At 37.5% G+C, this 20,470-nt stretch overlaps 1 protein-coding gene across 1 annotated transcript in view; it reads right to left on the bottom strand.

Moving 5' to 3' along the window:
- The window catches only part of ptprjb.1 (protein tyrosine phosphatase receptor type Jb, tandem duplicate 1), an 89,623-nt gene that overhangs the window by 6,886 nt on the left and 62,267 nt on the right, over positions 1-20,470 (bottom strand). Inside the window, exons 15-23 of the mRNA XM_058408749.1 lie at positions 20,066-20,326; positions 19,391-19,636; positions 17,728-17,988; positions 17,268-17,528; positions 2,390-2,638; positions 1,266-1,559; positions 938-1,090; positions 648-846; positions 397-515 (exon numbers count right to left, since the gene is read on the bottom strand). Of these exons, the coding sequence (XP_058264732.1) occupies positions 397-515; positions 648-846; positions 938-1,090; positions 1,266-1,559; positions 2,390-2,638; positions 17,268-17,528; positions 17,728-17,988; positions 19,391-19,636; positions 20,066-20,326 (2,043 nt within the window). The remainder of the gene's footprint in view (positions 1-396; positions 516-647; positions 847-937; positions 1,091-1,265; positions 1,560-2,389; positions 2,639-17,267; positions 17,529-17,727; positions 17,989-19,390; positions 19,637-20,065; positions 20,327-20,470) is intronic.

Here is a 20,470-nt window from a genome sequence, read left to right as displayed (position 1 = left end):
AGAGATAAATCAGTTTCCTTTCTGCTGGTGCAATGGAACACCAGTGCACTGCAATAAAATGTAATAAAATGAGAGACATCTAGTTTTCTATACTGTCCTTTACCCTGTTCCCTGCAGTTTAGCAAAACTGATAACAGGCTGGAATCTCACATGACTCGAAATTATTCATGCTTATTAGAATGTCAAGCCATGACCCTTAGACTTCAATAGAACTTTGCACTTTTTCCCTGTGTCCACCGTTGATAGAATCATCATATATAAATATATCAACAAAGGTACACACAATAACATACATTCTTCCATTAAATGATGATCATCGAATTATGAAACTCATGTTTCATAAAACTGCATAATATAAGTTGTATAAAACAATATAAGAAATGTAAGTTGATTTACATGTGGGGTCCAATGGTTTTGCTCTATTTTGGGCAAAGGGTGTTATAGAGTAGATTGATTGCTGGGTGTCCACAAGCCTGGCACTGATTTCCAGGTAGGTGAATAAAACCAAGGCTACCCTGCAAAGAGATAATAGAATTGGCTGTAAATAATGCGACTGACTATTACTACAAACTTTGAATGAACTTTATTAAACTTAAACCTTTAATTGTCTCTTTTATACTTTCATTCTCAGTATTCTGTAGCCTTACCTGTATACCTGATTTTCCAGAGGTCCGTTTTGATATGCTGTATTATTGAGTACATCTGAGTTATTTCCAATTACAATCGTAATCATATTGCTTCTCGTGTTTTTATTTTCATTTAATTTTAAAACAGTGAGATACGCCTCGGTGTTCCTGTTCAGCCAATCACTATAGGTCATATTCAGGAAGCTACTGGAGATGCTACCTGAAATCACAATCAAAACATTCTTGTTGTAAAAATGTTCAAGGTATCATCCTTCTATACAAAGCTCATTAAAAAAGGAAAACAATCCTACTTTGATGGTCAGTTGACAGCAGAACACCATAGGCTTCAATTGGTCCATTAGCACCATTCAGAAGACTGGCACTGAATTGTAGCTTAATTATACTCTGGCTTATTGGAGTGACTTCTATTGTTACATCTTCTCCCTTACTGGGAACTGGTGGCTCTTTAAAGATACAGTACAAAAATACAATTGATTATTTTCTATCATGCATCAGGACAAATATCTAAGCAACTTATCAGTCATGTTAGCTATACAGGGCTATTAATATGAGCTATTCACTATAAGTTTTAGACTACACAATACGTGAAAAGGACATGAAAAGAATTAAATCACATGCCTGTAACGCCTGTTGTGCAATTAAAGTTCCATGTGCCACTGTCACCACATCCAAGGGTTGAAATAACCAAACTATAAGTGGTGAAGTATTGGAGATTTTCAGAAAAACTGTAGTTACAGACGTTATTGCACTGTGGAATGAAGTCACTGATTGTTGGACTGAGACTGATTGTTGGCCTGAGACTGATGTTGAATCCTTCGTTGTTGCCTGGAGGATTCTGCCAAGTTAAGTTCAGCAACGCTGTTGAAGAGCGATTTGGTCCTTTACAGATTATGTCAATGACAGGACTTGCACCTTGAGGAATCAGATATTTACAAGATTAGACAAATTTAACAAGAACACAAATATTTCAATTGTAATATTGTTCATCAAACCGAGCATTTTAATGGTACTCAAAATGAGAAAGTGATTAAAAACACTGTTTGCTCTCCTTGAATGTACATACACAGAAGGTTTTACATATGGTGCTTGGGGAAAAAGGTGCCACTTGTCTGTTTTATTGAAAATAGTAGAAAAGATAACATGCACTCATTATTTTTTGTATATTAGGTGGAAAATACTGCATATAGCAATGCATAATAATGTATTTTCTATTACTTTAACAAATTGATTTTGTAGTCTACATCTTAAATAAGACAGGCAGCTTTTTTCCCCCACAAACATCTGGTGGTAAAATCCATGTATATATGCACTGCAGTTTCTACTGCGAATGGATCATGCTGTTTGAAATGAACACATTTTTTGCATATTTGAGTGATAGATCAGTAGCAAGCTCCAATATTAAAATGTGTACATAATGTAAAAATGTGCAAATTAACACCAAAATTAATTTCAAATATTTAGTATTTCACGTTACTCCCACACTTGTGCCTTTACAACCATGTAAGTTCAGGAGTGTTGACTTGACATGAAGGTGTTATAAACAAAAAGTGGCAAAAAAGAGTCCTTAAATGATTTACATGTATTTTTCTACTTTGCCTGCCCCAGTGTAGAAGATATTTAGTGAAGGAGGTTAATTTCTTACTATTACATGTTATCAATATCTCTGAGGTTACAATGTGTATACTCAAAAGTGTCTAAATACTTTCACATTTCACTCTCACATTTAGTCATGTGAAACATACCTGTGCAAGTGGAAACTTTAACCAGAGATCCTTCTGTTTTATTATCGGCAGCAACAGCTGATACTGCAAACGTGTAATTTGTTCCAGGTTCTAGATCAGTGATGCTAATGTTAGTTATGTAACTTCTTGTATTGTTGTTCATCCACTGCACTCTAAAAAAAGACCATTCTCCTGAAGGTACATCCCACTGCAGAACCATGGAGCTTGTTGTGACTTCAGAGGATATGAGATTTCTTACAGCATCTGGCTCTGTGGGAAGAGTTGTGTGTTACAGAAGAAAGTATAAAAAGAAGAATTAACTCTGGATGTTAAAAGTCCAAAAAACCCACAACAGTATCAAACAAATATTCAATGACATATACTTCGTTTAACAGTAGAATAAATGTGGCTTTATATAGCTCAGTAGCAGGAGTGCAGGTGTTCATAGGGAGTCTCACTGACATACTATGTTTTATTTTAAAGTAATTACTGTGTCCAATTTAGAATTTCTGTGATTCTATAGGCAATAAAATGATGAACATGACCCTGCTTACTGTTTCTTGTCTGCCAGCTCCACCCTGCCCTCATCCACCCATCAAAACAGAGTACATGGGTTCAAAATCATACAGAAACTAGTCTTGAGCTTCAGTTAATGTTGCCATCAAACATCATAATGAGTGTGATCTTTGTGCTTGAATGTTGGTACCAGATGGGCTGATATGGGACTTTCACATAAAACAGTTTCTAGAGTTTACACAGAATGGTACGAAAAACAAAAAACATCCTGTAAGCTAAGGGTCTGCAGGCTGATACAACTTGTGGATGAGTTCAGAGGAGAATGATCAGACTGGATTGAGGTGACAGGAGGTCTATAGTAACATAGTAACTCAAACAATTACAACCGTTAAGAGGAGAAAAGCATCTCAGAACATGCAACACATCAAACCACCAGGGAGATGGGCTACAAGTCCAGAAGAACACATTCCTGTCAGCTAAAAATAGTCAATTTATTCAGCAAAACTTGACAGCTGAAGACTGGAAAAAGACCAGTTTCTAATCTTCAGCAGTCCAGTTTGTGTGTCACTGATAGTATCAGATTCGTGTTCTTGCCTGACAGGAGTGGAACCCAATGTGGCCTTCTGCTGTTGTAGCCCATATCTCTCAAGATTTGTTGGTTTGTGTGTGCTGAAATGCTTATTCTCACCGCTGTTGTTATCTGAGTATTACTATATCCTTCCTGGCAGCTCCAATCACCACTGAACGGTCAGTCATTCATTGTTTCATGTATGAATATGTGTAAAAACATGCCATGATCAAAGTCACAGACATGTTTGATATAAACTTCTGAAGCTGAAGCTCTTGACCTATATTTTTATTTTTTGCATTGTACTGCTGCTACATGATTAGCTGATTAGATAACTGCATAAATGTACAGGTGTATATGTGCTCCTAATATAATGGGTGGTGAGTCTATTTTACATAACGTGAGAATTTACCAATTGGCCCAAGTACAAAACAATAAAATACAGGATAATAATAACATTGAATTAAATGCAGTGGCATTAACTGTCAGGCTCTGTAAAGTCAAAGGACCATTAAAATGAACAATGCTCAGAAACTCATTTTTTCATCAAATGAGTACAAATGAAAAAAATCTGAAACATACTTGTATAGACTGAAAGACTAATTGCTTCTCCTTCTGTTATATTATCTGCAGCAACAGCAGATATCAGGATGGTGTAATTGACTCCAGGATTCAGATCAGTAATGTTAAAGAAAGTGTTTGGGGTTGTTGAATTCAATGTTATGGTGTCATTACTCCACTGTACTTTAAAGAAATATCTTTCTCCTACAGGTTGAGTCCAGTTCAGAAACAATGAGCTTGTTGTAATTTCAGTCACTCTGAGGTCTCTTGGAACATCAGGTTCTGTGAGTACAGGTTAGAGGCCATTGTGTCAGAAAGTCACAAAAATTAATATGAAACAAACAGTAAATAATGAATTTCACAGTGGATCTGAAGCCTGTGCAAAAAAGGGTACAATATGGCAGAGGCTCCAGGTATACACTCCTTAAAGAAAGTACCCTGAACACAGCATAGAAGTGTGGACATCATGCAATTCTACCTGCTGTACCAGCATGCAGCCATAATACCAAATTACTTATGATAACTCATGGCTTACTTGTGTAGGTAGAAATGCAGCTGTAATTTCCTTCTGTTTTATTATCTGCAGCAACTGCAAACACTTTGAATGTGTACTGTACTCCAGGAGTCAGATTAGTTATGTTAATCCTGGTGATTTCAGTAGTCTTATTGACTGTCATATTGACATTGTTATATTGGATTACATAATGGGAAATATTCCCCATTGCCTTAGTCCAGTCCAGTAATATAGAGGTGGCTGTAACATTAACTGCTGTGAGGTTGCTAACAGTGTTGGGCTCTGGGAAGACAAAAGAAAGTCCATTAACATAAACATTGTTCAGAAATATCTTTCCTCATCTAATGAGAAGATAATTCACTAAAACATACTTGTATAGACTGAAAGACTAATTGCTTCTCCGTCTGTTATATTATCTGCAGCAACAGCAGATATCAGGATGGTGTAACTGACTCCAGGATTCAGATCAGTAATGTTAAAGAAAGTGTTTGTGGTTGTTGAATTCAATGTTTTGTTGTCATTACTCCACTGTACAATAAAGAAATCTTTTTCTCCGATTGGTTGAGTCCAGTTCAGAAACAATGAGCTTGTTGTAATTTCAGTCACTCTGAGGTCTCTTGGAACATCAGGTTCTGTGAGTACAGGTTAGAGGCCATTGAGTCAGTAAGTGACAAAAATCTAAATTGAACAAACAAGTAATAATACATTTCAAGCATTCAGCATTCCTTAATAAACACATCATCCTGGAAATGGTCACAGTGGGTCTGAAGCCTATGTGGGGGAAAAATGGGTACAAGTTGGGAATACACGCTATATGAGATGCCACTCAACTCTAGGGCACCACATACACAGTCATTCAAGCAAAGGAGCAATTTAGATTAGCTAGTCAATCCACCAGCATGGGTCAGGAGGCAATATGAAATAGGAAAACCTGAAACAAAATCCACAGAAACATAGAGAACATACAGTATATAGAAACTCCACAAAGTACAGTAACCTGAACACAAAATGGAAGTGTAGACACCATGCAACACCACCTGCTGCTATAAAAGCAAATTACTTATGATATTCAGACAATATTTCTAACTCATGTCTTACTTGTGTAGGTAGAAATGCAGCTGTAATTTCCTTCTGTTTTATTATCTGCAGCAACTGCAAACACTTTGAATGTGTACTGTACTCCAGGAGTCAGATTAGTTATGTTAATCCTGGTGATTTCAGTAGTCTTATTGACTGTCATATTGAAATCATTATATTGGATTACATAATGGGAAATAATCCCCATTGCCTTAGTCCAGTCCAGTAATATAGAGGTGGTTGTAACATTAACTGCTATGAGGTTGCTAACAGTGTTGGGCTCTGGGAAGACAAAAGAAAGTCCATTAACATAAACATTGTTCAGAAATATCTTTCCTCATCTAATGAGAAGATAATTCACTAAAACATACTTGTATAGACTGAAAGACTAATTGCTTCTCCTTCTGTTATATTATCTGCAGCAACAGCAGATATCAGGATGGTGTAATTGACTCCAGGATTCAGATCAGTAATGTTAAAGAAAATGTTTGTGGTTGTTGAATTCAATGTTATGGTGTCATTACTCCACTGTACTTTAAAGAAATCTCTTTCTCCTACAGGTTGAGTCCAGTTCAGAAACAATGAGCTTGTTGTAATTTCAGTCACTCTGAGGTCTCTTGGAACATCAGGTTCTGTGAGTACAGGTTAGAGGCCATTGTGTCAGAAAGTCACAAAAACCAAAACGAAACAAACAGCTAATAACAAATTTCATGCCTTCAGTCAAGTTCAATAATCACTTAAACCAGGACAGGTTCAAAGAGGATCTGAAGCCTGTACAGGAAAAAACAGGTAGAAAACAGGAATACACAATCTATTGGATGACACTCAACTCTAAGGCACCATGTACACACACTTTCACAAACAGTGGCAATTTAGATTAGCCAGTCAATCCACTGACAGTTTTGGGAGGTGAGTATGAACAGCAAAAACCTGGGAAAAAGCCCCATAAATACATTGGGAAACATGCAGAGAAACTCCACAATGACAGTACCCTGAACACTGCGTGGAACTGTGGACACCATGCAACGCTACCTGATGCACCACCTGCTGACATAATACAAAATTACTTATGATGTTCTGGCAATGTTTCTAACTCATGTCTTACTTGTGTAGGCTGAAATGCAGCTGTAATTTCCTTCTGTTATATTATCTGCAGCAACAGCAGATATCAGGATGGTGTAATTGACTCCAGGATTCAGATCAGTAATGTTAAAGAAAGTGTTTGTGGTTGTTGAATTCAATGTTATGTTGTCATTACTCCATTGTACTTTAAAGAAATCTCTTTTTCCTATAGGTTGAGTCCAGTTCAGAAACAATGAGCTTGTTGTAATTTCAGTCACTCTGAGGTCTTTTGGAACATCAGGTTCTGTGAGTAAAGGTTAGAGGCCATTGTGTCAGTAAGTGACAAAAATCTAAATTGAACAAACAAGTAACAATACATTTCAAGCATTCAGCATTCCTTAATAAACACATCATCCTGGAAACAGTCACAGTGGGTCTGAAGCCTATGCGGGGGAAAAATGGGTACAAGGTGGGAATACACGCTATATGAGATGCCACTCTACTCTAGGGCACCACATACATAGTCATTCAAGCAAAGGAGCAATTTAGATTAGCTAGTCAATCCACCAGCATGGGTCAGGAGGCAATAGGAAACAGGAAAACCTGAAATAAAATCCATAGAAACATGGATAACATACAGTATATAGAAACTCCACAAAGACAGTAACCCGAACACAACATGGAAGTGTAGACAGCATGTAACACCACCTGCTGCTATAAAACCAAATTACTTATGATATTCAGACAATATTTCTAACTCATGTCTTACTTGTGTAGGTAGAAATGCAGCTGTAATTTCCTTCTGTTTTATTATCTGCAGCAACTGCAAACACTTTGAATGTGTACTGTACTCCAGGAGTCAGATTAGTTATGTTAATCCTGGTGATTTCAGTAGTCTTATTGACTGTCATATTGAAATCATTATATTGGATTACATAATGGGAAATAATCCCCATTGCCTTAGTCCAGTCCAGTAATATAGAGGTGGTTGTAACATTAACTGCTGTGAGGTTGCTAACAGTGTTGGGCTCTGGGAAGACAAAAGAAAGTCCATTAACATAAACATTGTTCAGAAATATCTTTCCTCATCTAATGAGAAGATAATTCACTAAAACATACTTGTATAGACTGAAAGACTAATTGCTTCTCCTTCTGTTATATTATCTGCAGCAACAGCAGATATCAGGATGGTGTAATTGACTCCAGGATTCAGATCAGTAATGTTAAAGAAAGTGTTTGTGGTTGTTGAATTCAATGTTATGTTGTCATTACTCCATTGTACTTTAAAGAAATCTCTTTCTCCTACAAGTTGAGTCCAGTTCAGAAACAATGAGCTTGTTGTAATTTCAGTCACTCTGAGGTCTCTTGGAACATCAGGTTCTGTGAGTACAGGTTAGAGGCCATTGTGTCAGAAAGTCACAAAAACCAAAACGAAACAAACAGCTAATAACAAATTTCATGCCTTCAGTCAACTTCAATAATCACTTAAACCAGGACAGGTTCAAAGTGGATCTGAAGCCTATACAGGGAAAAAACAGGTAGAAAACAGGAATACACAATCTATTGGATGACACTCAACTCTAAGGCACCATGTACACACACTTTCACAAACAGTGGCAATTTAGATTAGCCAGTCAATCCACTGACAGTTTTGGTAGGTGAGTATGAACAGCAAAAACCTGAGAAAAAGCCCCATAAACACATTGGGAAACATGCAGAGAAACTCCACAATGACAGTACCCTGAACACTGCGTGGAAATGTGGACACCATGCAACGCTACCTGATGCACCACCTGCTGACATAATACAAAATTACTTATGATGTTCTGGCAATGTTTCTAACTCATGTCTTACTTGTGTAGGCTGAAATGCAGCTGTAATTTCCTTCTGTTATATTATCTGCAGCAACAGCAGATATCAGGATGGTGTAATTGACTCCAGGATTCAGATCAGTAATGTTAAAGAAAGTGTTTGTGGTTGTTGAATTCAATGTTATGGTGTCATTACTCCACTGTACTTTAAAGAAATCTCTTTCTTCTACAGGTTGAGTCCAGTTCAGAAACAATGAGCTTGTTGTAATTTCAGTCACTCTGAGGTCTCTTGGAACATCAGGTTCTGTGAGTACAGGTTAGAGGCCATTGAGTCAGTAAGTGACAAAAATCTAAATCGAACAAACAAGTAACAATACATTTCAAGCATTCACCATTCCTTAATAAACACATCATCCTGGAAACAGTCACAGTGGGTCTGAAGCCTATGCAGGGAAAAAATGGGTACAAGGTGGGAATACACGCTATATGAGATGCCACTCAACTCTAGGGCACCACATACACAGGAAATTAAACAAAGGAGCAATTTAGATTAGCTAGTCAATCCACCAGCATGGGTCAGGAGGCAATATGAAATAGGAAAACTGGAAATAAAATCCACAGAAACATGGAGAACATACAGTACATAAAAACTCCACAAAGTACAGTAACCCGAACACAACATGGAAGTGTAGACACCATGCAACACCACCTGCTGCTATAAAAGCAAATTACTTATGATATTCAGACAATATTTCTAACTCATGTCTTACTTGTGTAGGTAGAAATGCAGCTGTAATTTCCTTCTGTTTTATTATCTGCAGCAACTGCAAACACTTTGAATGTGTACTGTACTCCAGGAGTCAGATTAGTTATGTTAATCCTGGTGATTTCAGTAGTCTTATTGACTGTCATATTGAAATCATTATATTGGATTACATAATGGGAAATAATCCCCATTGCCTTAGTCCAGTCCAGTAATATAGAGGTGGTTGTAACATTAACTGCTGTGAGGTTGCTAACAGTGTTGGGCTCTGGGAAGACAAAAGAAAGTCCATTAACATAAACATTGTTCAGAAATATCTTTCCTCATCTAATGAGAAGATAATTCACTAAAACATACTTGTATAGACTGAAAGACTATTTCCTTCTCCTTCTGTTATATTATCTGCAGCAACAGCAGATATCAGGATGGTGTAATTGACTCCAGGATTCAGATCAGTAATGTTAAAGAAAGTGTTTGTGGTTGTTGAATTCAATGTTATGTTGTCATTACTCCATTGTACTTTAAAGAAATCTCTTTCTCCTACAAGTTGAGTCCAGTTCAGAAACAATGAGCTTGTTGTAATTTCAGTCACTCTGAGGTCTCTTGGAACATCAGGTTCTGTGAGTACAGGTTAGAGGCCATTGTGTCAGAAAGTCACAAAAACCAAAACGAAACAAACAGCTAATAACAAATTTCATGCCTTCAGTCAACTTCAATAATCACTTAAACCAGGACAGGTTCAAAGTGGATCTGAAGCCTATACAGGGAAAAAACAGGTAGAAAACAGGAATACACAATCTATTGGATGACACTCAATTCTAAGGCACCATGTACACACACTTTCACAAACAGTGGCAATTTAGATTAGCCAGTCAATCCACTGACAGTTTTGGTAGGTGAGTATGAACAGCAAAAACCTGAGAAAAAGCCCCATAAACACATTGGGAAACATGCAGAGAAACTCCACAATGACAGTATCCTGAACACTGCGTGGAAATGTGGACACCATGCAACGCTACCTGCTGCACCACCTGCTGACATAATACAAAATTACTTATGATGTTCTGGCAATGTTTCTAACTCATGTCTTACTTGTGTAGGCTGAAATGCAGCTGTAATTTCCTTCTGTTATATTATCTGCAGCAACAGCAGATATCAGGATGGTGTAATTGACTCCAGGATTCAGATCAGTAATGTAAAAGAAAGTGTTTGTGGTTGTTGACTTCAATGTTATGGTGTCATTACTCCACTGTACTTTAAAGAAATCTCTTTCTTCTACAGGTTGAGTCCAGTTCAGAAACAATGAGCTTGTTGTAATTTCAGTCACTCTGAGGTCTCTTGGAACATCAGGTTCTGTGAGTACAGGTTAGAGGCCATTGAGTCAGTAAGTGACAAAAATCTAAATCGAACAAACAAGTAACAATACATTTCAAGCATTCACCATTCCTTAATAAACACATCATCCTGGAAACAGTCACAGTGGGTCTGAAGCCTATGCAGGGAAAAAATGGGTACAAGGTGGGAATACACGCTATATGAGATGCCACTCAACTCTAGGGCACCACATACACAGGAATTTAAACAAAGGAGCAATTTAGATTAGCTAGTCAATCCACCAGCATGGGTCAGGAGGCAATATGAAATAGGAAAACTGGAAATAAAATCCACAGAAACATGGAGAACATACAGTACATAAAAACTCCACAAAGTACAGTAACCTGAACACAACATGGAAGTGTAGACACCATGCAACACCACCTGCTGCTATAAAAGCAAATTACTTATGATATTCAGACAATATTTCTAACTCATGTCTTACTTGTGTAGGTAGAAATGCAGCTGTAATTTCCTTCTGTTTTATTATCTGCAGCAACTGCAAACACTTTGAATGTGTACTGTACTCCAGGAGTCAGATTAGTTATGTTAATCCTGGTGATTTCAGTAGTCTTATTGACTGTCATATTGAAATCATTATATTGGATTACATAATGGGAAATAATCCCCATTGCCTTAGTCCAGTCCAGTAATATAGAGGTGGTTGTAACATTAACTGCTGTGAGGTTGCTAACAGTGTTGGGCTCTGGGAAGACAAAAGAAAGTCCATTAACATAAACATTGTTCAGAAATATCTTTCCTCATCTAATGAGAAGATAATTCACTAAAACATACTTGTATAGACTGAAAGACTAATTGCTTCTCCTTCTGTTATATTATCTGCAGCAACAGCAGATATCAGGATGGTGTAATTGACTCCAGGATTCAGATCAGTAATGTTAAAGAAAGTGTTTGTGGTTGTTGAATTCAATGTTATGTTGTCATTACTCCATTGTACTTTAAAGAAATCTCTTTCTTCTACAAGTTGAGTCCAGTTCAGAAACAATGAGCTTGTTGTAATTTCAGTCACTCTGAGGTCTCTTGGAACATCAGGTTCTGTGAGTACAGGTTAGAGGCCATTGTGTCAGAAAGTCACAAAAACCAAAACGAAACAAACAGCTAATAACAAATTTCATGCCTTCAGTCAAGTTCAATAATCACTTAAACCAGGATAGGTTCAAAGTGGATCTGAAGCCTATACAGGGAAAAAACAGGTCGAAAATAGGAATACACAATCTATTGGATGAAACTCAACTCTAAGGCACCATGTACACACACTTTCACAAACAGTGGCAATTTAGATTAGCCAGTCAATCCACTGACAGTTTTGGGAGGTGAGTATGAACAGCAAAAACCTGGGAAAAAGCCCCATAAACACATTGGGAAACATGCAGAGAAACTCCGCAATGACAGTACCCTGAACACAGCGTGGAACTGTGGACACCATACAACACTACCTGCTGCACCACCTGCTGACATAATACAAAATTACTTATGATGTTCTGGCAATGTTTCTAACTCATGTCTTACTTGTGTAGGCTGAAATGCAGCTGTAATTTCCTTCTGTTATATTATCTGCAGCAACAGCAGATATCAGGATGGTGTAATTGACTCCAGGATTCAGATCAGTAATGTTAAAGAAAGTGTTTGTGGTTGTTGAATTCAATGTTATGTTGTCATTACTCCATTGTACTTTAAAGAAATCTCTTTCTCCTACAGGTTGAGTCCAGTTCAGAAACAATGAGCTTGTTGTAATTTCAGTCACTCTGAGGTCTCTTGGAACATCAGGTTCTGTGAGTACAGGTTAGAGGCCATTGTGTCAGAAAGTCACAAAAATCGAAACCGAACAAACAAGTAACAATACATTTCAAGCATTCAGCATTCCTTGAATGAAAAAGCATCGTCCTGGAAACAGTCACAGTGGGTCTCAAGCCTATGCGGGGAAAAAATGGGTACAAGGTGGGAATACACGCTATATGAGATGCCACTCAACTCTAGGGCACCACATACACAGGCATTTAAACAAAGGAGCAATTTAGATTAGCTAGTCAATCCACCAGCATGGGTCAGGAGGCAATATGAAATAGGAAAACCGGAAATAAAATCCACAGAAACATGGATAACATACAGTATATAGAAACTCCACAAAGACAGTAACCCGAACACAACATGGAAGTGTAGACAGCATGTAACACCACCTGCTGCTATAAAACCAAATTACTTATGATATTCAGACAATATTTCTAACTCATGTCTTACTTGTGTAGGTAGAAATGCAGCTGTAATTTCCTTCTGTTTTATTATCTGCAGCAACTGCAAACACTTTGAATGTGTACTGTACTCCAGGAGTCAGATTAGTTATGTTAATCCTGGTGATTTCAGTAGTCTTATTGACTGTCATATTGAAATCATTATATTGGATTACATAATGGGAAATAATCCCCATTGCCTTAGTCCAGACCAGTAATATAGAGGTGGTTGTAACATTAACTGCTCTAAAGTTGCTAACAGTGTCTGGCTCTGTGAAGGCAAAAGAAAGTTCATTAATATAAACAATGTTCAGAAATTTCTTTTCTCATCTAATAAAAACATAATTCTCTAAAACATACTTGTATAGACTGAAAGACTAATTGCTTCTCCTTCTGTTATATTATCTGCAGCAACAGCAGATATCAGGATGGTGTAATTGACTCCAGGATTCAGATCAGTAATGTTAAAGAAAGTGTTTGTGGTTGTTGAATTCAATGTTATGTTGTCATTACTCCACTGTACTTTAAAGAAATCTCTTTCTCCTACAGGTTGAGTCCAGTTCAGAAACAATGAGCTTGTTGTAATTTCAGTCACTCTATGGTCTCTTGGAACATCAGGTTCTGTGAGTACAGGTTAGAGGCCATTGTGTCAGAAAGTCACAAAAACCAAAACGAAACAAACAGCTAATAACAAATTTCATGCCTTCAGTCAACTTCAATAATCACTTAAACCAGGACAGGTTCAAAGTGGATCTGAAGCCTATACAGGGAAAAAACAGGTCGGAGATAGGAATACACAATCTATTGGATGACACTCAACTCTAAGGCACCATGTACACACACTTCACAAACAGTGGCAATTTAGATTAGCCAGTCAATCCACTGACAGTTTTGGGAGGTGAGTATGAACAGGAAAAACCTGGGAAAAAGCCCCATAAACACATTGGGAAACATGCAGAGAAACTCCACAATGACAGTACCCTGAACACTGCGTGGAAATGTGGACACCATGCAACGCTACCTGATGCACCACCTGCTGACATAATACAAAATTACTTATGATGTTCTGGCAATGTTTCTAATGCATGTCTTACTTGTGTAGGCTGAAATGCAGCTGTAATTTCCTTCTGTTATATTATCTGCAGCAACAGCAGATATCAGGATGGTGTAATTGACTCCAGGATTCAGATCAGTAATGTTAAAGAAAGTGTTTGTGGTTGTTGAATTCAATGTTATGGTGTCATTACTCCATTGTACTTTAAAGAAATCTCTTTCTCCTACAGGTTGAGTCCACTTCAGAAACAATGAGCTTGTTGTAATTTCAGTCACTCTGAGGTCTCTTGGAACATCAGGTTCTGTGAGTACAGGTTAGAGGCCATTGTGTCAGTAAGTGACAAAAATCTAAATTGAACAAACAAGTAACAATACATTTCAAGCATTCACCATTCCTTAATAAACACATCATCCTGGAAACAGTCACAGTGGGTCTGAAGCCTATGCGGGGGAAAAATGGGTACAAGGTGGGAATACACGCTATATGAGATGCCACTCAACTCTAGGGCACCACTTACACAGGCATTTAAACAAAGTAGCAATTTAGATTAGCTAGTCAATCCACCAGCATGGGTCAGGAGGCAATAGGAAACAGGAAAACCTGAAATAAAATCCACAGAAACATGGAGAACATACAGTATATAGAAACTCCACAAAGTACAGTAACCTGAACACAACATGGAAGTGTAGACACCATGTAACACCACCTGCTGCTATAAAACCAAATTACTTATGATATTCAGACAATATTTCTAACTCATGTCTTACTTGTGTAGGTAGAAATGCAGCTGTAATTTCCTTCTGTTTTATTATCTGCAGCAACTGCAAACACTTTGAATGTGTACTGTACTCCAGGAGTCAGATTAGTTATGTTAATCCAGGTGATTTCAGTAGTCTTATTGACTGTCATATTGAAATCATTATATTGGATTACATAATGGGAAATAATCCCCATTGCCTTAGTCCAGTCCAGTAATATAGAGGTGGTTGTAACATTAACTGCTATAAAGTTGCTAACAGTGTCTGGCTCTGTGAAGGCAAAAGAAAGTTCATTAATATAAACAATGGTCTAGAAATTTCTTTTCTCATCTAATAAGAACATAATTCTCTAACACATACTTGTATAGACTGAAAGACTAATTGCTTCTCCTTCTGTTATATTATCTGCAGCAACAGCAGATATCAGGATGGTGTAATTGACTCCAGGATTCAGATCAGTAATGTAAAAGAAAGTGTTTGTGGTTGTTGAATTCAATGTTATGGTGTCATTTCTCCACTGTACTTTAAAGAAATCTCTTTCTCCTACAGGTTGAGTCCAGTTCAGAAACAATGAGCTTGTTGTAATTTCAGTCACTCTGAGGTCTCTTGGAACATCAGGTTCTGTGAGTACAGGTTAGAGGCCACTGTGTCATAAAGTCACAAAAATCGAAACCGAACAAACAAGTAACAATACATTTCAAGCATTCAGCATTCCTTGAATAAAAAAGCATCGTCCTAGAAACAGTCACAGTGGGTCTCAAGCCTATGCGGGGAAAAAATAGGTACAAGGTGGGAATACACGCTATATGGGATGCCACTCAACTCTAGGGCACCACATACACAGGCATTTAAACAAAGGAGCAATTTAGATTAGCCAGACTAGTTTAGGATTAGTTTAGGAAACAGGAAAACCGGAAATAAAATCCATAGAAACATGGAGAACATACAGTATATAGAAACTCCACAAAGACAGTAACCCGAACACAACATGGAAGTGTAGACACCATGCAACATCACCTGCTGCTATAATAGCAAATTACTTATGATATTCAGACAATATTTCTAACTCATGTCTTACTTGTGTAGGTAGAAATGCAGCTGTAATTTCCTTCTGTTTTATTATCTGCAGCAACTGCAAACACTTTGAATGTGTACTGTACTCCAGGAGTCAGATTAGTTATGTTAATCCTGGTGATTTCAGTAGTCTTATTGACTGTCATATTGAAATCATTATATTGGATTACATAATGGGAGATTTCCCCCACTTTTTCATTCCAGTACAGTAATATAGAGGTGGTTGTGACATTAACTGCTGTGAAGTTGCTAACAGTGTCTGGCTCTGTGAAGACAAAAGTCCATGAACATGAACAGTTCAGAAATTTCTTTCCTCATCTAAAGAGAATATAATTCTCTGAAACATACTTGTATAGACTGAAAGACTAATTCCTTCTCCTTCTGTTATATTATCTGCAGCAACAGCAGATATCAGGATGGTGTAATTGACTCCAGGATTCAGATCAGTAATGTTAAAGAAAGTGTTTGTGGTTGTTGAATTCAATGTTATGGTGTCATTACTCCACTGTACAATAAAGAAATATCTTTCTCCTATAGGTTGAGTCCAGTTCAGAAACAATGAGCTTGTTGTAATTTCAGTCACTCTGAGGTCTCTTGGAACATCAGGTTCTGTGAGTACAGGTTAGAGGCCATTGTGTTAGGAAAATATATGCATCTATATGAAAGAAACATAACTTACAAATAATATACTATAATAAGTTTGGTATACGTATAGCGTCTCCTATGACATCAGGATCTGTGAGTATGAGTGTGATTACGTAATGGGAGAGTTCCCCATTCAGTCCATAGAAGTTGTAACATTAACTGTTGTGATTGTGCTAGCAACACCAGGCTTTGAAATTTAGAATTTCATTTGTATTCGTATAGGATTAAAGAACAACTGATTTTCTTTGTTTTATTATCTCCAGCATTGTCTCATATCACAAGACATAATTTACTCCTTGATTGAGATTAGAGAAAGAAGAAATTCATAGTATCTCGAGCTGCTCAGTTCAACCTAATACTGTCATGGCTCCACTGCAGCTGACACACAGTGTTATGGATGGCAGTTTTAACATTTTGATCTTTGATCTTTGCTGTTTTTTCCACCTTGATAAAACAGTATTGCTTCAAGAGACAGTTCAATACTTACCAAATTTGCATGTGCCTTAGCAGTGTGCTTTCACTTTCTGACCTACCCATAAACCATTATCATGTAGAGCACTGTTGAAATTCACTTGCAAATAGTCAACCAGTAATCCTCAATCCTAAGCAACATTCTTATTATGAACGCACACAGCAAAGACAGAGCCCCTCTCAAGCTTTCTTTACAGTATGGTAATTGACATTAATGATGCTATACAAGCATGTAGACACATTACAGATACTACCAAGGAAGTCTATACAAGTTATTTTTGTGAACATATGCATGTTTGCTGCATCTAATATATACATGAAAATAAAAGAACAAGTTACCTGTGATTATTCACTTCTATTATTAAAATGATTTTATAACTTAATGTAAAGTACAGGTCTTACTTGTGAATGCTGAGGTTTGAGTTGGTGCTCCTGTAGTTTGGTTATCTGCAGCTACTGCAGTAACAGTGAATGTGTAGTTCACTCCAGCAGTCAGACCAGTGACAGTGTAAGATGTGTTTGAAGTGTTACTGCTTTCATTCACATTGCCACCAGTCCAGTTTACTATAAAGAAGGAGCTGCTCCCATTTGGCCCATTCCAGGTTAGATACACAGATGATGTGGTTCTGTTAAAGGCAGTGAGATTGCTGGAAACATCTGGCACTGTAAATCACACACAGACACACAATGTAATTACTAACATCTGTAATTTAATAGCTCAAAATGTATCTCAAGAAATGTGTCTCAACTAGGGTGTACATCTGATTCATAAAAATACTGCTACATAACTGCTAAAACAAAACTGCACTCAAATATACAGAGAACCAGGAAATGTGTAATGAATAAGGTTGTCTGGACTCACTTGTGAATGCTGAGGTTTGAGCTGGTGCTCCTGTAGTTTGGTTATCTGCAGCAACTGCAGTAACAGTGAATGTGTATTTCACTCCAGCAGTCAGACCAGTGACAGTGTAAGACGTGTCTGAAGTGTTACTGCTCTTATTCACACTGCCATCAGTCCAGTTTAATGTAAAGAAGGACCTGTTCCCATGTGGCTCATTCCAGGTTAGAGACACAGATGATGAAGATTTGTTAGAGACAGTGAAATTGTTGACAACGTCTGGGTCTGTGAATCAGACACACAAACACACATTTTATGTTCATTTTAAGAATTCATTTTTGAAAAAAATATCAAAATGATCAATTTAGAGGGTGACACCAGGTAAAAAGATAAATCAGCAACAGGCACAGTTCATAGCCAGTTACTTCTGTAGTCCTAGGATAGTATGAGGCTCAGGATAAATCTTAATATGCCTTAATATATATGTTTGACACACAGTATGATTCTACTACTGCGATTCCACTAAAATTCACCATTCATTGAACGAAGAAGACTTCACATGATATTATATCTGACATTCCATTATGCAGTCAGTCTATATCATACAATACTGTCTTTGATCAGTATTGTATGAAAGCTATTTAAAGCACAATGCCCCAATTTCTCCCTCTGATTATTATACTGCAAATAAACTATTTACCATCAGGCTGTGACAGGCTGCAGATGTTTATAGCAAAGCTCCCTACAATGAAAAACAGTATATCTAACAGTAGAATCTAGCAGTTGGCTTCTAGCAACAACTAAACATGCAAAAAATCTCTGTCTCCAAAATATTTCTATTTAAAGAATCATGAAATGTACTAAACACCAGTTCAAAGTATTCAGACTTCTTAGAGGCCTTCGCTGGGGTGCTGGAAGGAGCCACCACAAGTGACTTCATAGTTTTACTGGGGACATTTAACACTCACATGGCTAATGGCATTGAAACCTGGAGGTAATTGAATGGACTGTCTTATCTGAACCAGAGTGGTGTTCTGTTATTGGATTACTCTGCTAATCACAGTTTATCCATAACAAAAACAATAAGAACATAAGTGTGTCCTTAAGTATACTTGATATCAAAGCACCCTACTCTGCAATTCAGCTACATGGTTGTATCAACAGACTTGTGACCATGTGTTCTGGACACTCAGGAGAAGACAGCGGCTGAGCTGTTAATTGAGCACCACCAGGTAATAGTTGGATCAGATGGCATGGGGAGGTGCTGGACAAACCTGGCACACCAAGTGTGTAGTGAGGGTTTGCTGGGAGCATTTAGCAGATGCCAAAAGATCTGGAAGAAGGCTAATGTGGCTCAATGGAGCGTTGGTTGTAAGATTGTCTTTGCCTGCTATGGTGGTAATCCCCAAACTTATTGGTGGACACCGGGGGTAAAGGGAGCCCTCAAGCTTGGCAGCTGACAGATACTGGCAGGCCAAATGGAGCACAGCATTTGCAGTTGCAGAAGCACCTCCAAAACTGAGGCCATGGTTCTCATTCAGATCAGTGGATATGAGCGGAAGCCCAAGAATCTCTAAGGTTTATAAGAACCAGCCATTCAGTAATGGAGCTTGCTTTAAATACATCCAAAATCATCCCATACTTTCTACTGACAAATCCCAGGAAATGTCCCTAGTACAGAACTTACTTGTGAATGCTGAGATATGAGCTGATGCTCCTGCAGTCTGTCCATCTGCAGCAACTGCAGTAACAGTGAATGTGTAGTTCACTCCAGCAGTCAGACCAGTGATGGTGTAATATGTATTTAAGGTGTTAGTGCTGCCAATAGTCCATTCTATTTTAAATGACCAGTTCCCAGATATGTCATTCCAAGTTAGAGACACAGACGATGTGGTTTTGTTAGAGACAGCAAGATTGCCGACATCATCGGGATCTGTCAATCATACACATGCGTTCTTTTACAAAAAATCAAAAAAGTTGCTTTCAGTCCAAAATATTGTTAGTGTTTTGCACCCAAATGTCAAAAACTGTACAAAACTGAGCAAGAGAAACAATTCTTATATGCTATTTAAAAAATATTTATAGCTGATTATTTTTGGCAGGCATAATGAGGTCTCACAACTCATAGGACGTTGTGAGACTGAGCATTTATCATTACACATAAAATAAGGACATTTAGAGTAATAATTTATAAATAGTTAGCAAGTTGGTGAGGTAGGGTCATACAGATATTCTATTAGTTTTATACTTATATGTTTAAAAACTGGTTTACACCCAAAACAAATACTAATAAGCTGGTGCTATGTAGCAAATTTGACTTCCATCAACAAGAAAATTCAGTTACCTGCCTGCAGTTACTTACTTGTGAATTCTGAGATTTGAGCTGGTGCTCCTGTAGTTTGGTTATCTGCAGCTACTGCAGTAACAGTGAATGTGTATTTCACTCCAGCAGTCAGACCAGTGACAGTGTAAGACATGTTTGAAGTGTTATTGCTGTTATTCACACTGCCATCAGTCCAGTTTACTGTAAAGAAGGAGCTGCTCCCATTTGGCTTATTCCAGGTTAGAGACACAGATGTCCGAGTTTTACTAGAAACATTGAGATTGGTGACAGAATTTGGCTCTGTAAATCATAGACACACACACACACACACAAATGTGTTATTTATTCATATCTAAATAAAACATATTAAAACATTGTTTAAATCCAGTTGTTTAAAATTCTGAATAAATAAAGCTCTAGTTGATAACTACAAAAACCTTACTC

This window comes from Hemibagrus wyckioides, linkage group LG14 (genome assembly GCF_019097595.1).
Source record: "Hemibagrus wyckioides isolate EC202008001 linkage group LG14, SWU_Hwy_1.0, whole genome shotgun sequence".
NCBI classification, from domain to species: Eukaryota; Metazoa; Chordata; class Actinopteri; order Siluriformes; family Bagridae; genus Hemibagrus; species Hemibagrus wyckioides.
This window is presented reverse-complemented; position numbering and strand designations above follow the sequence as displayed.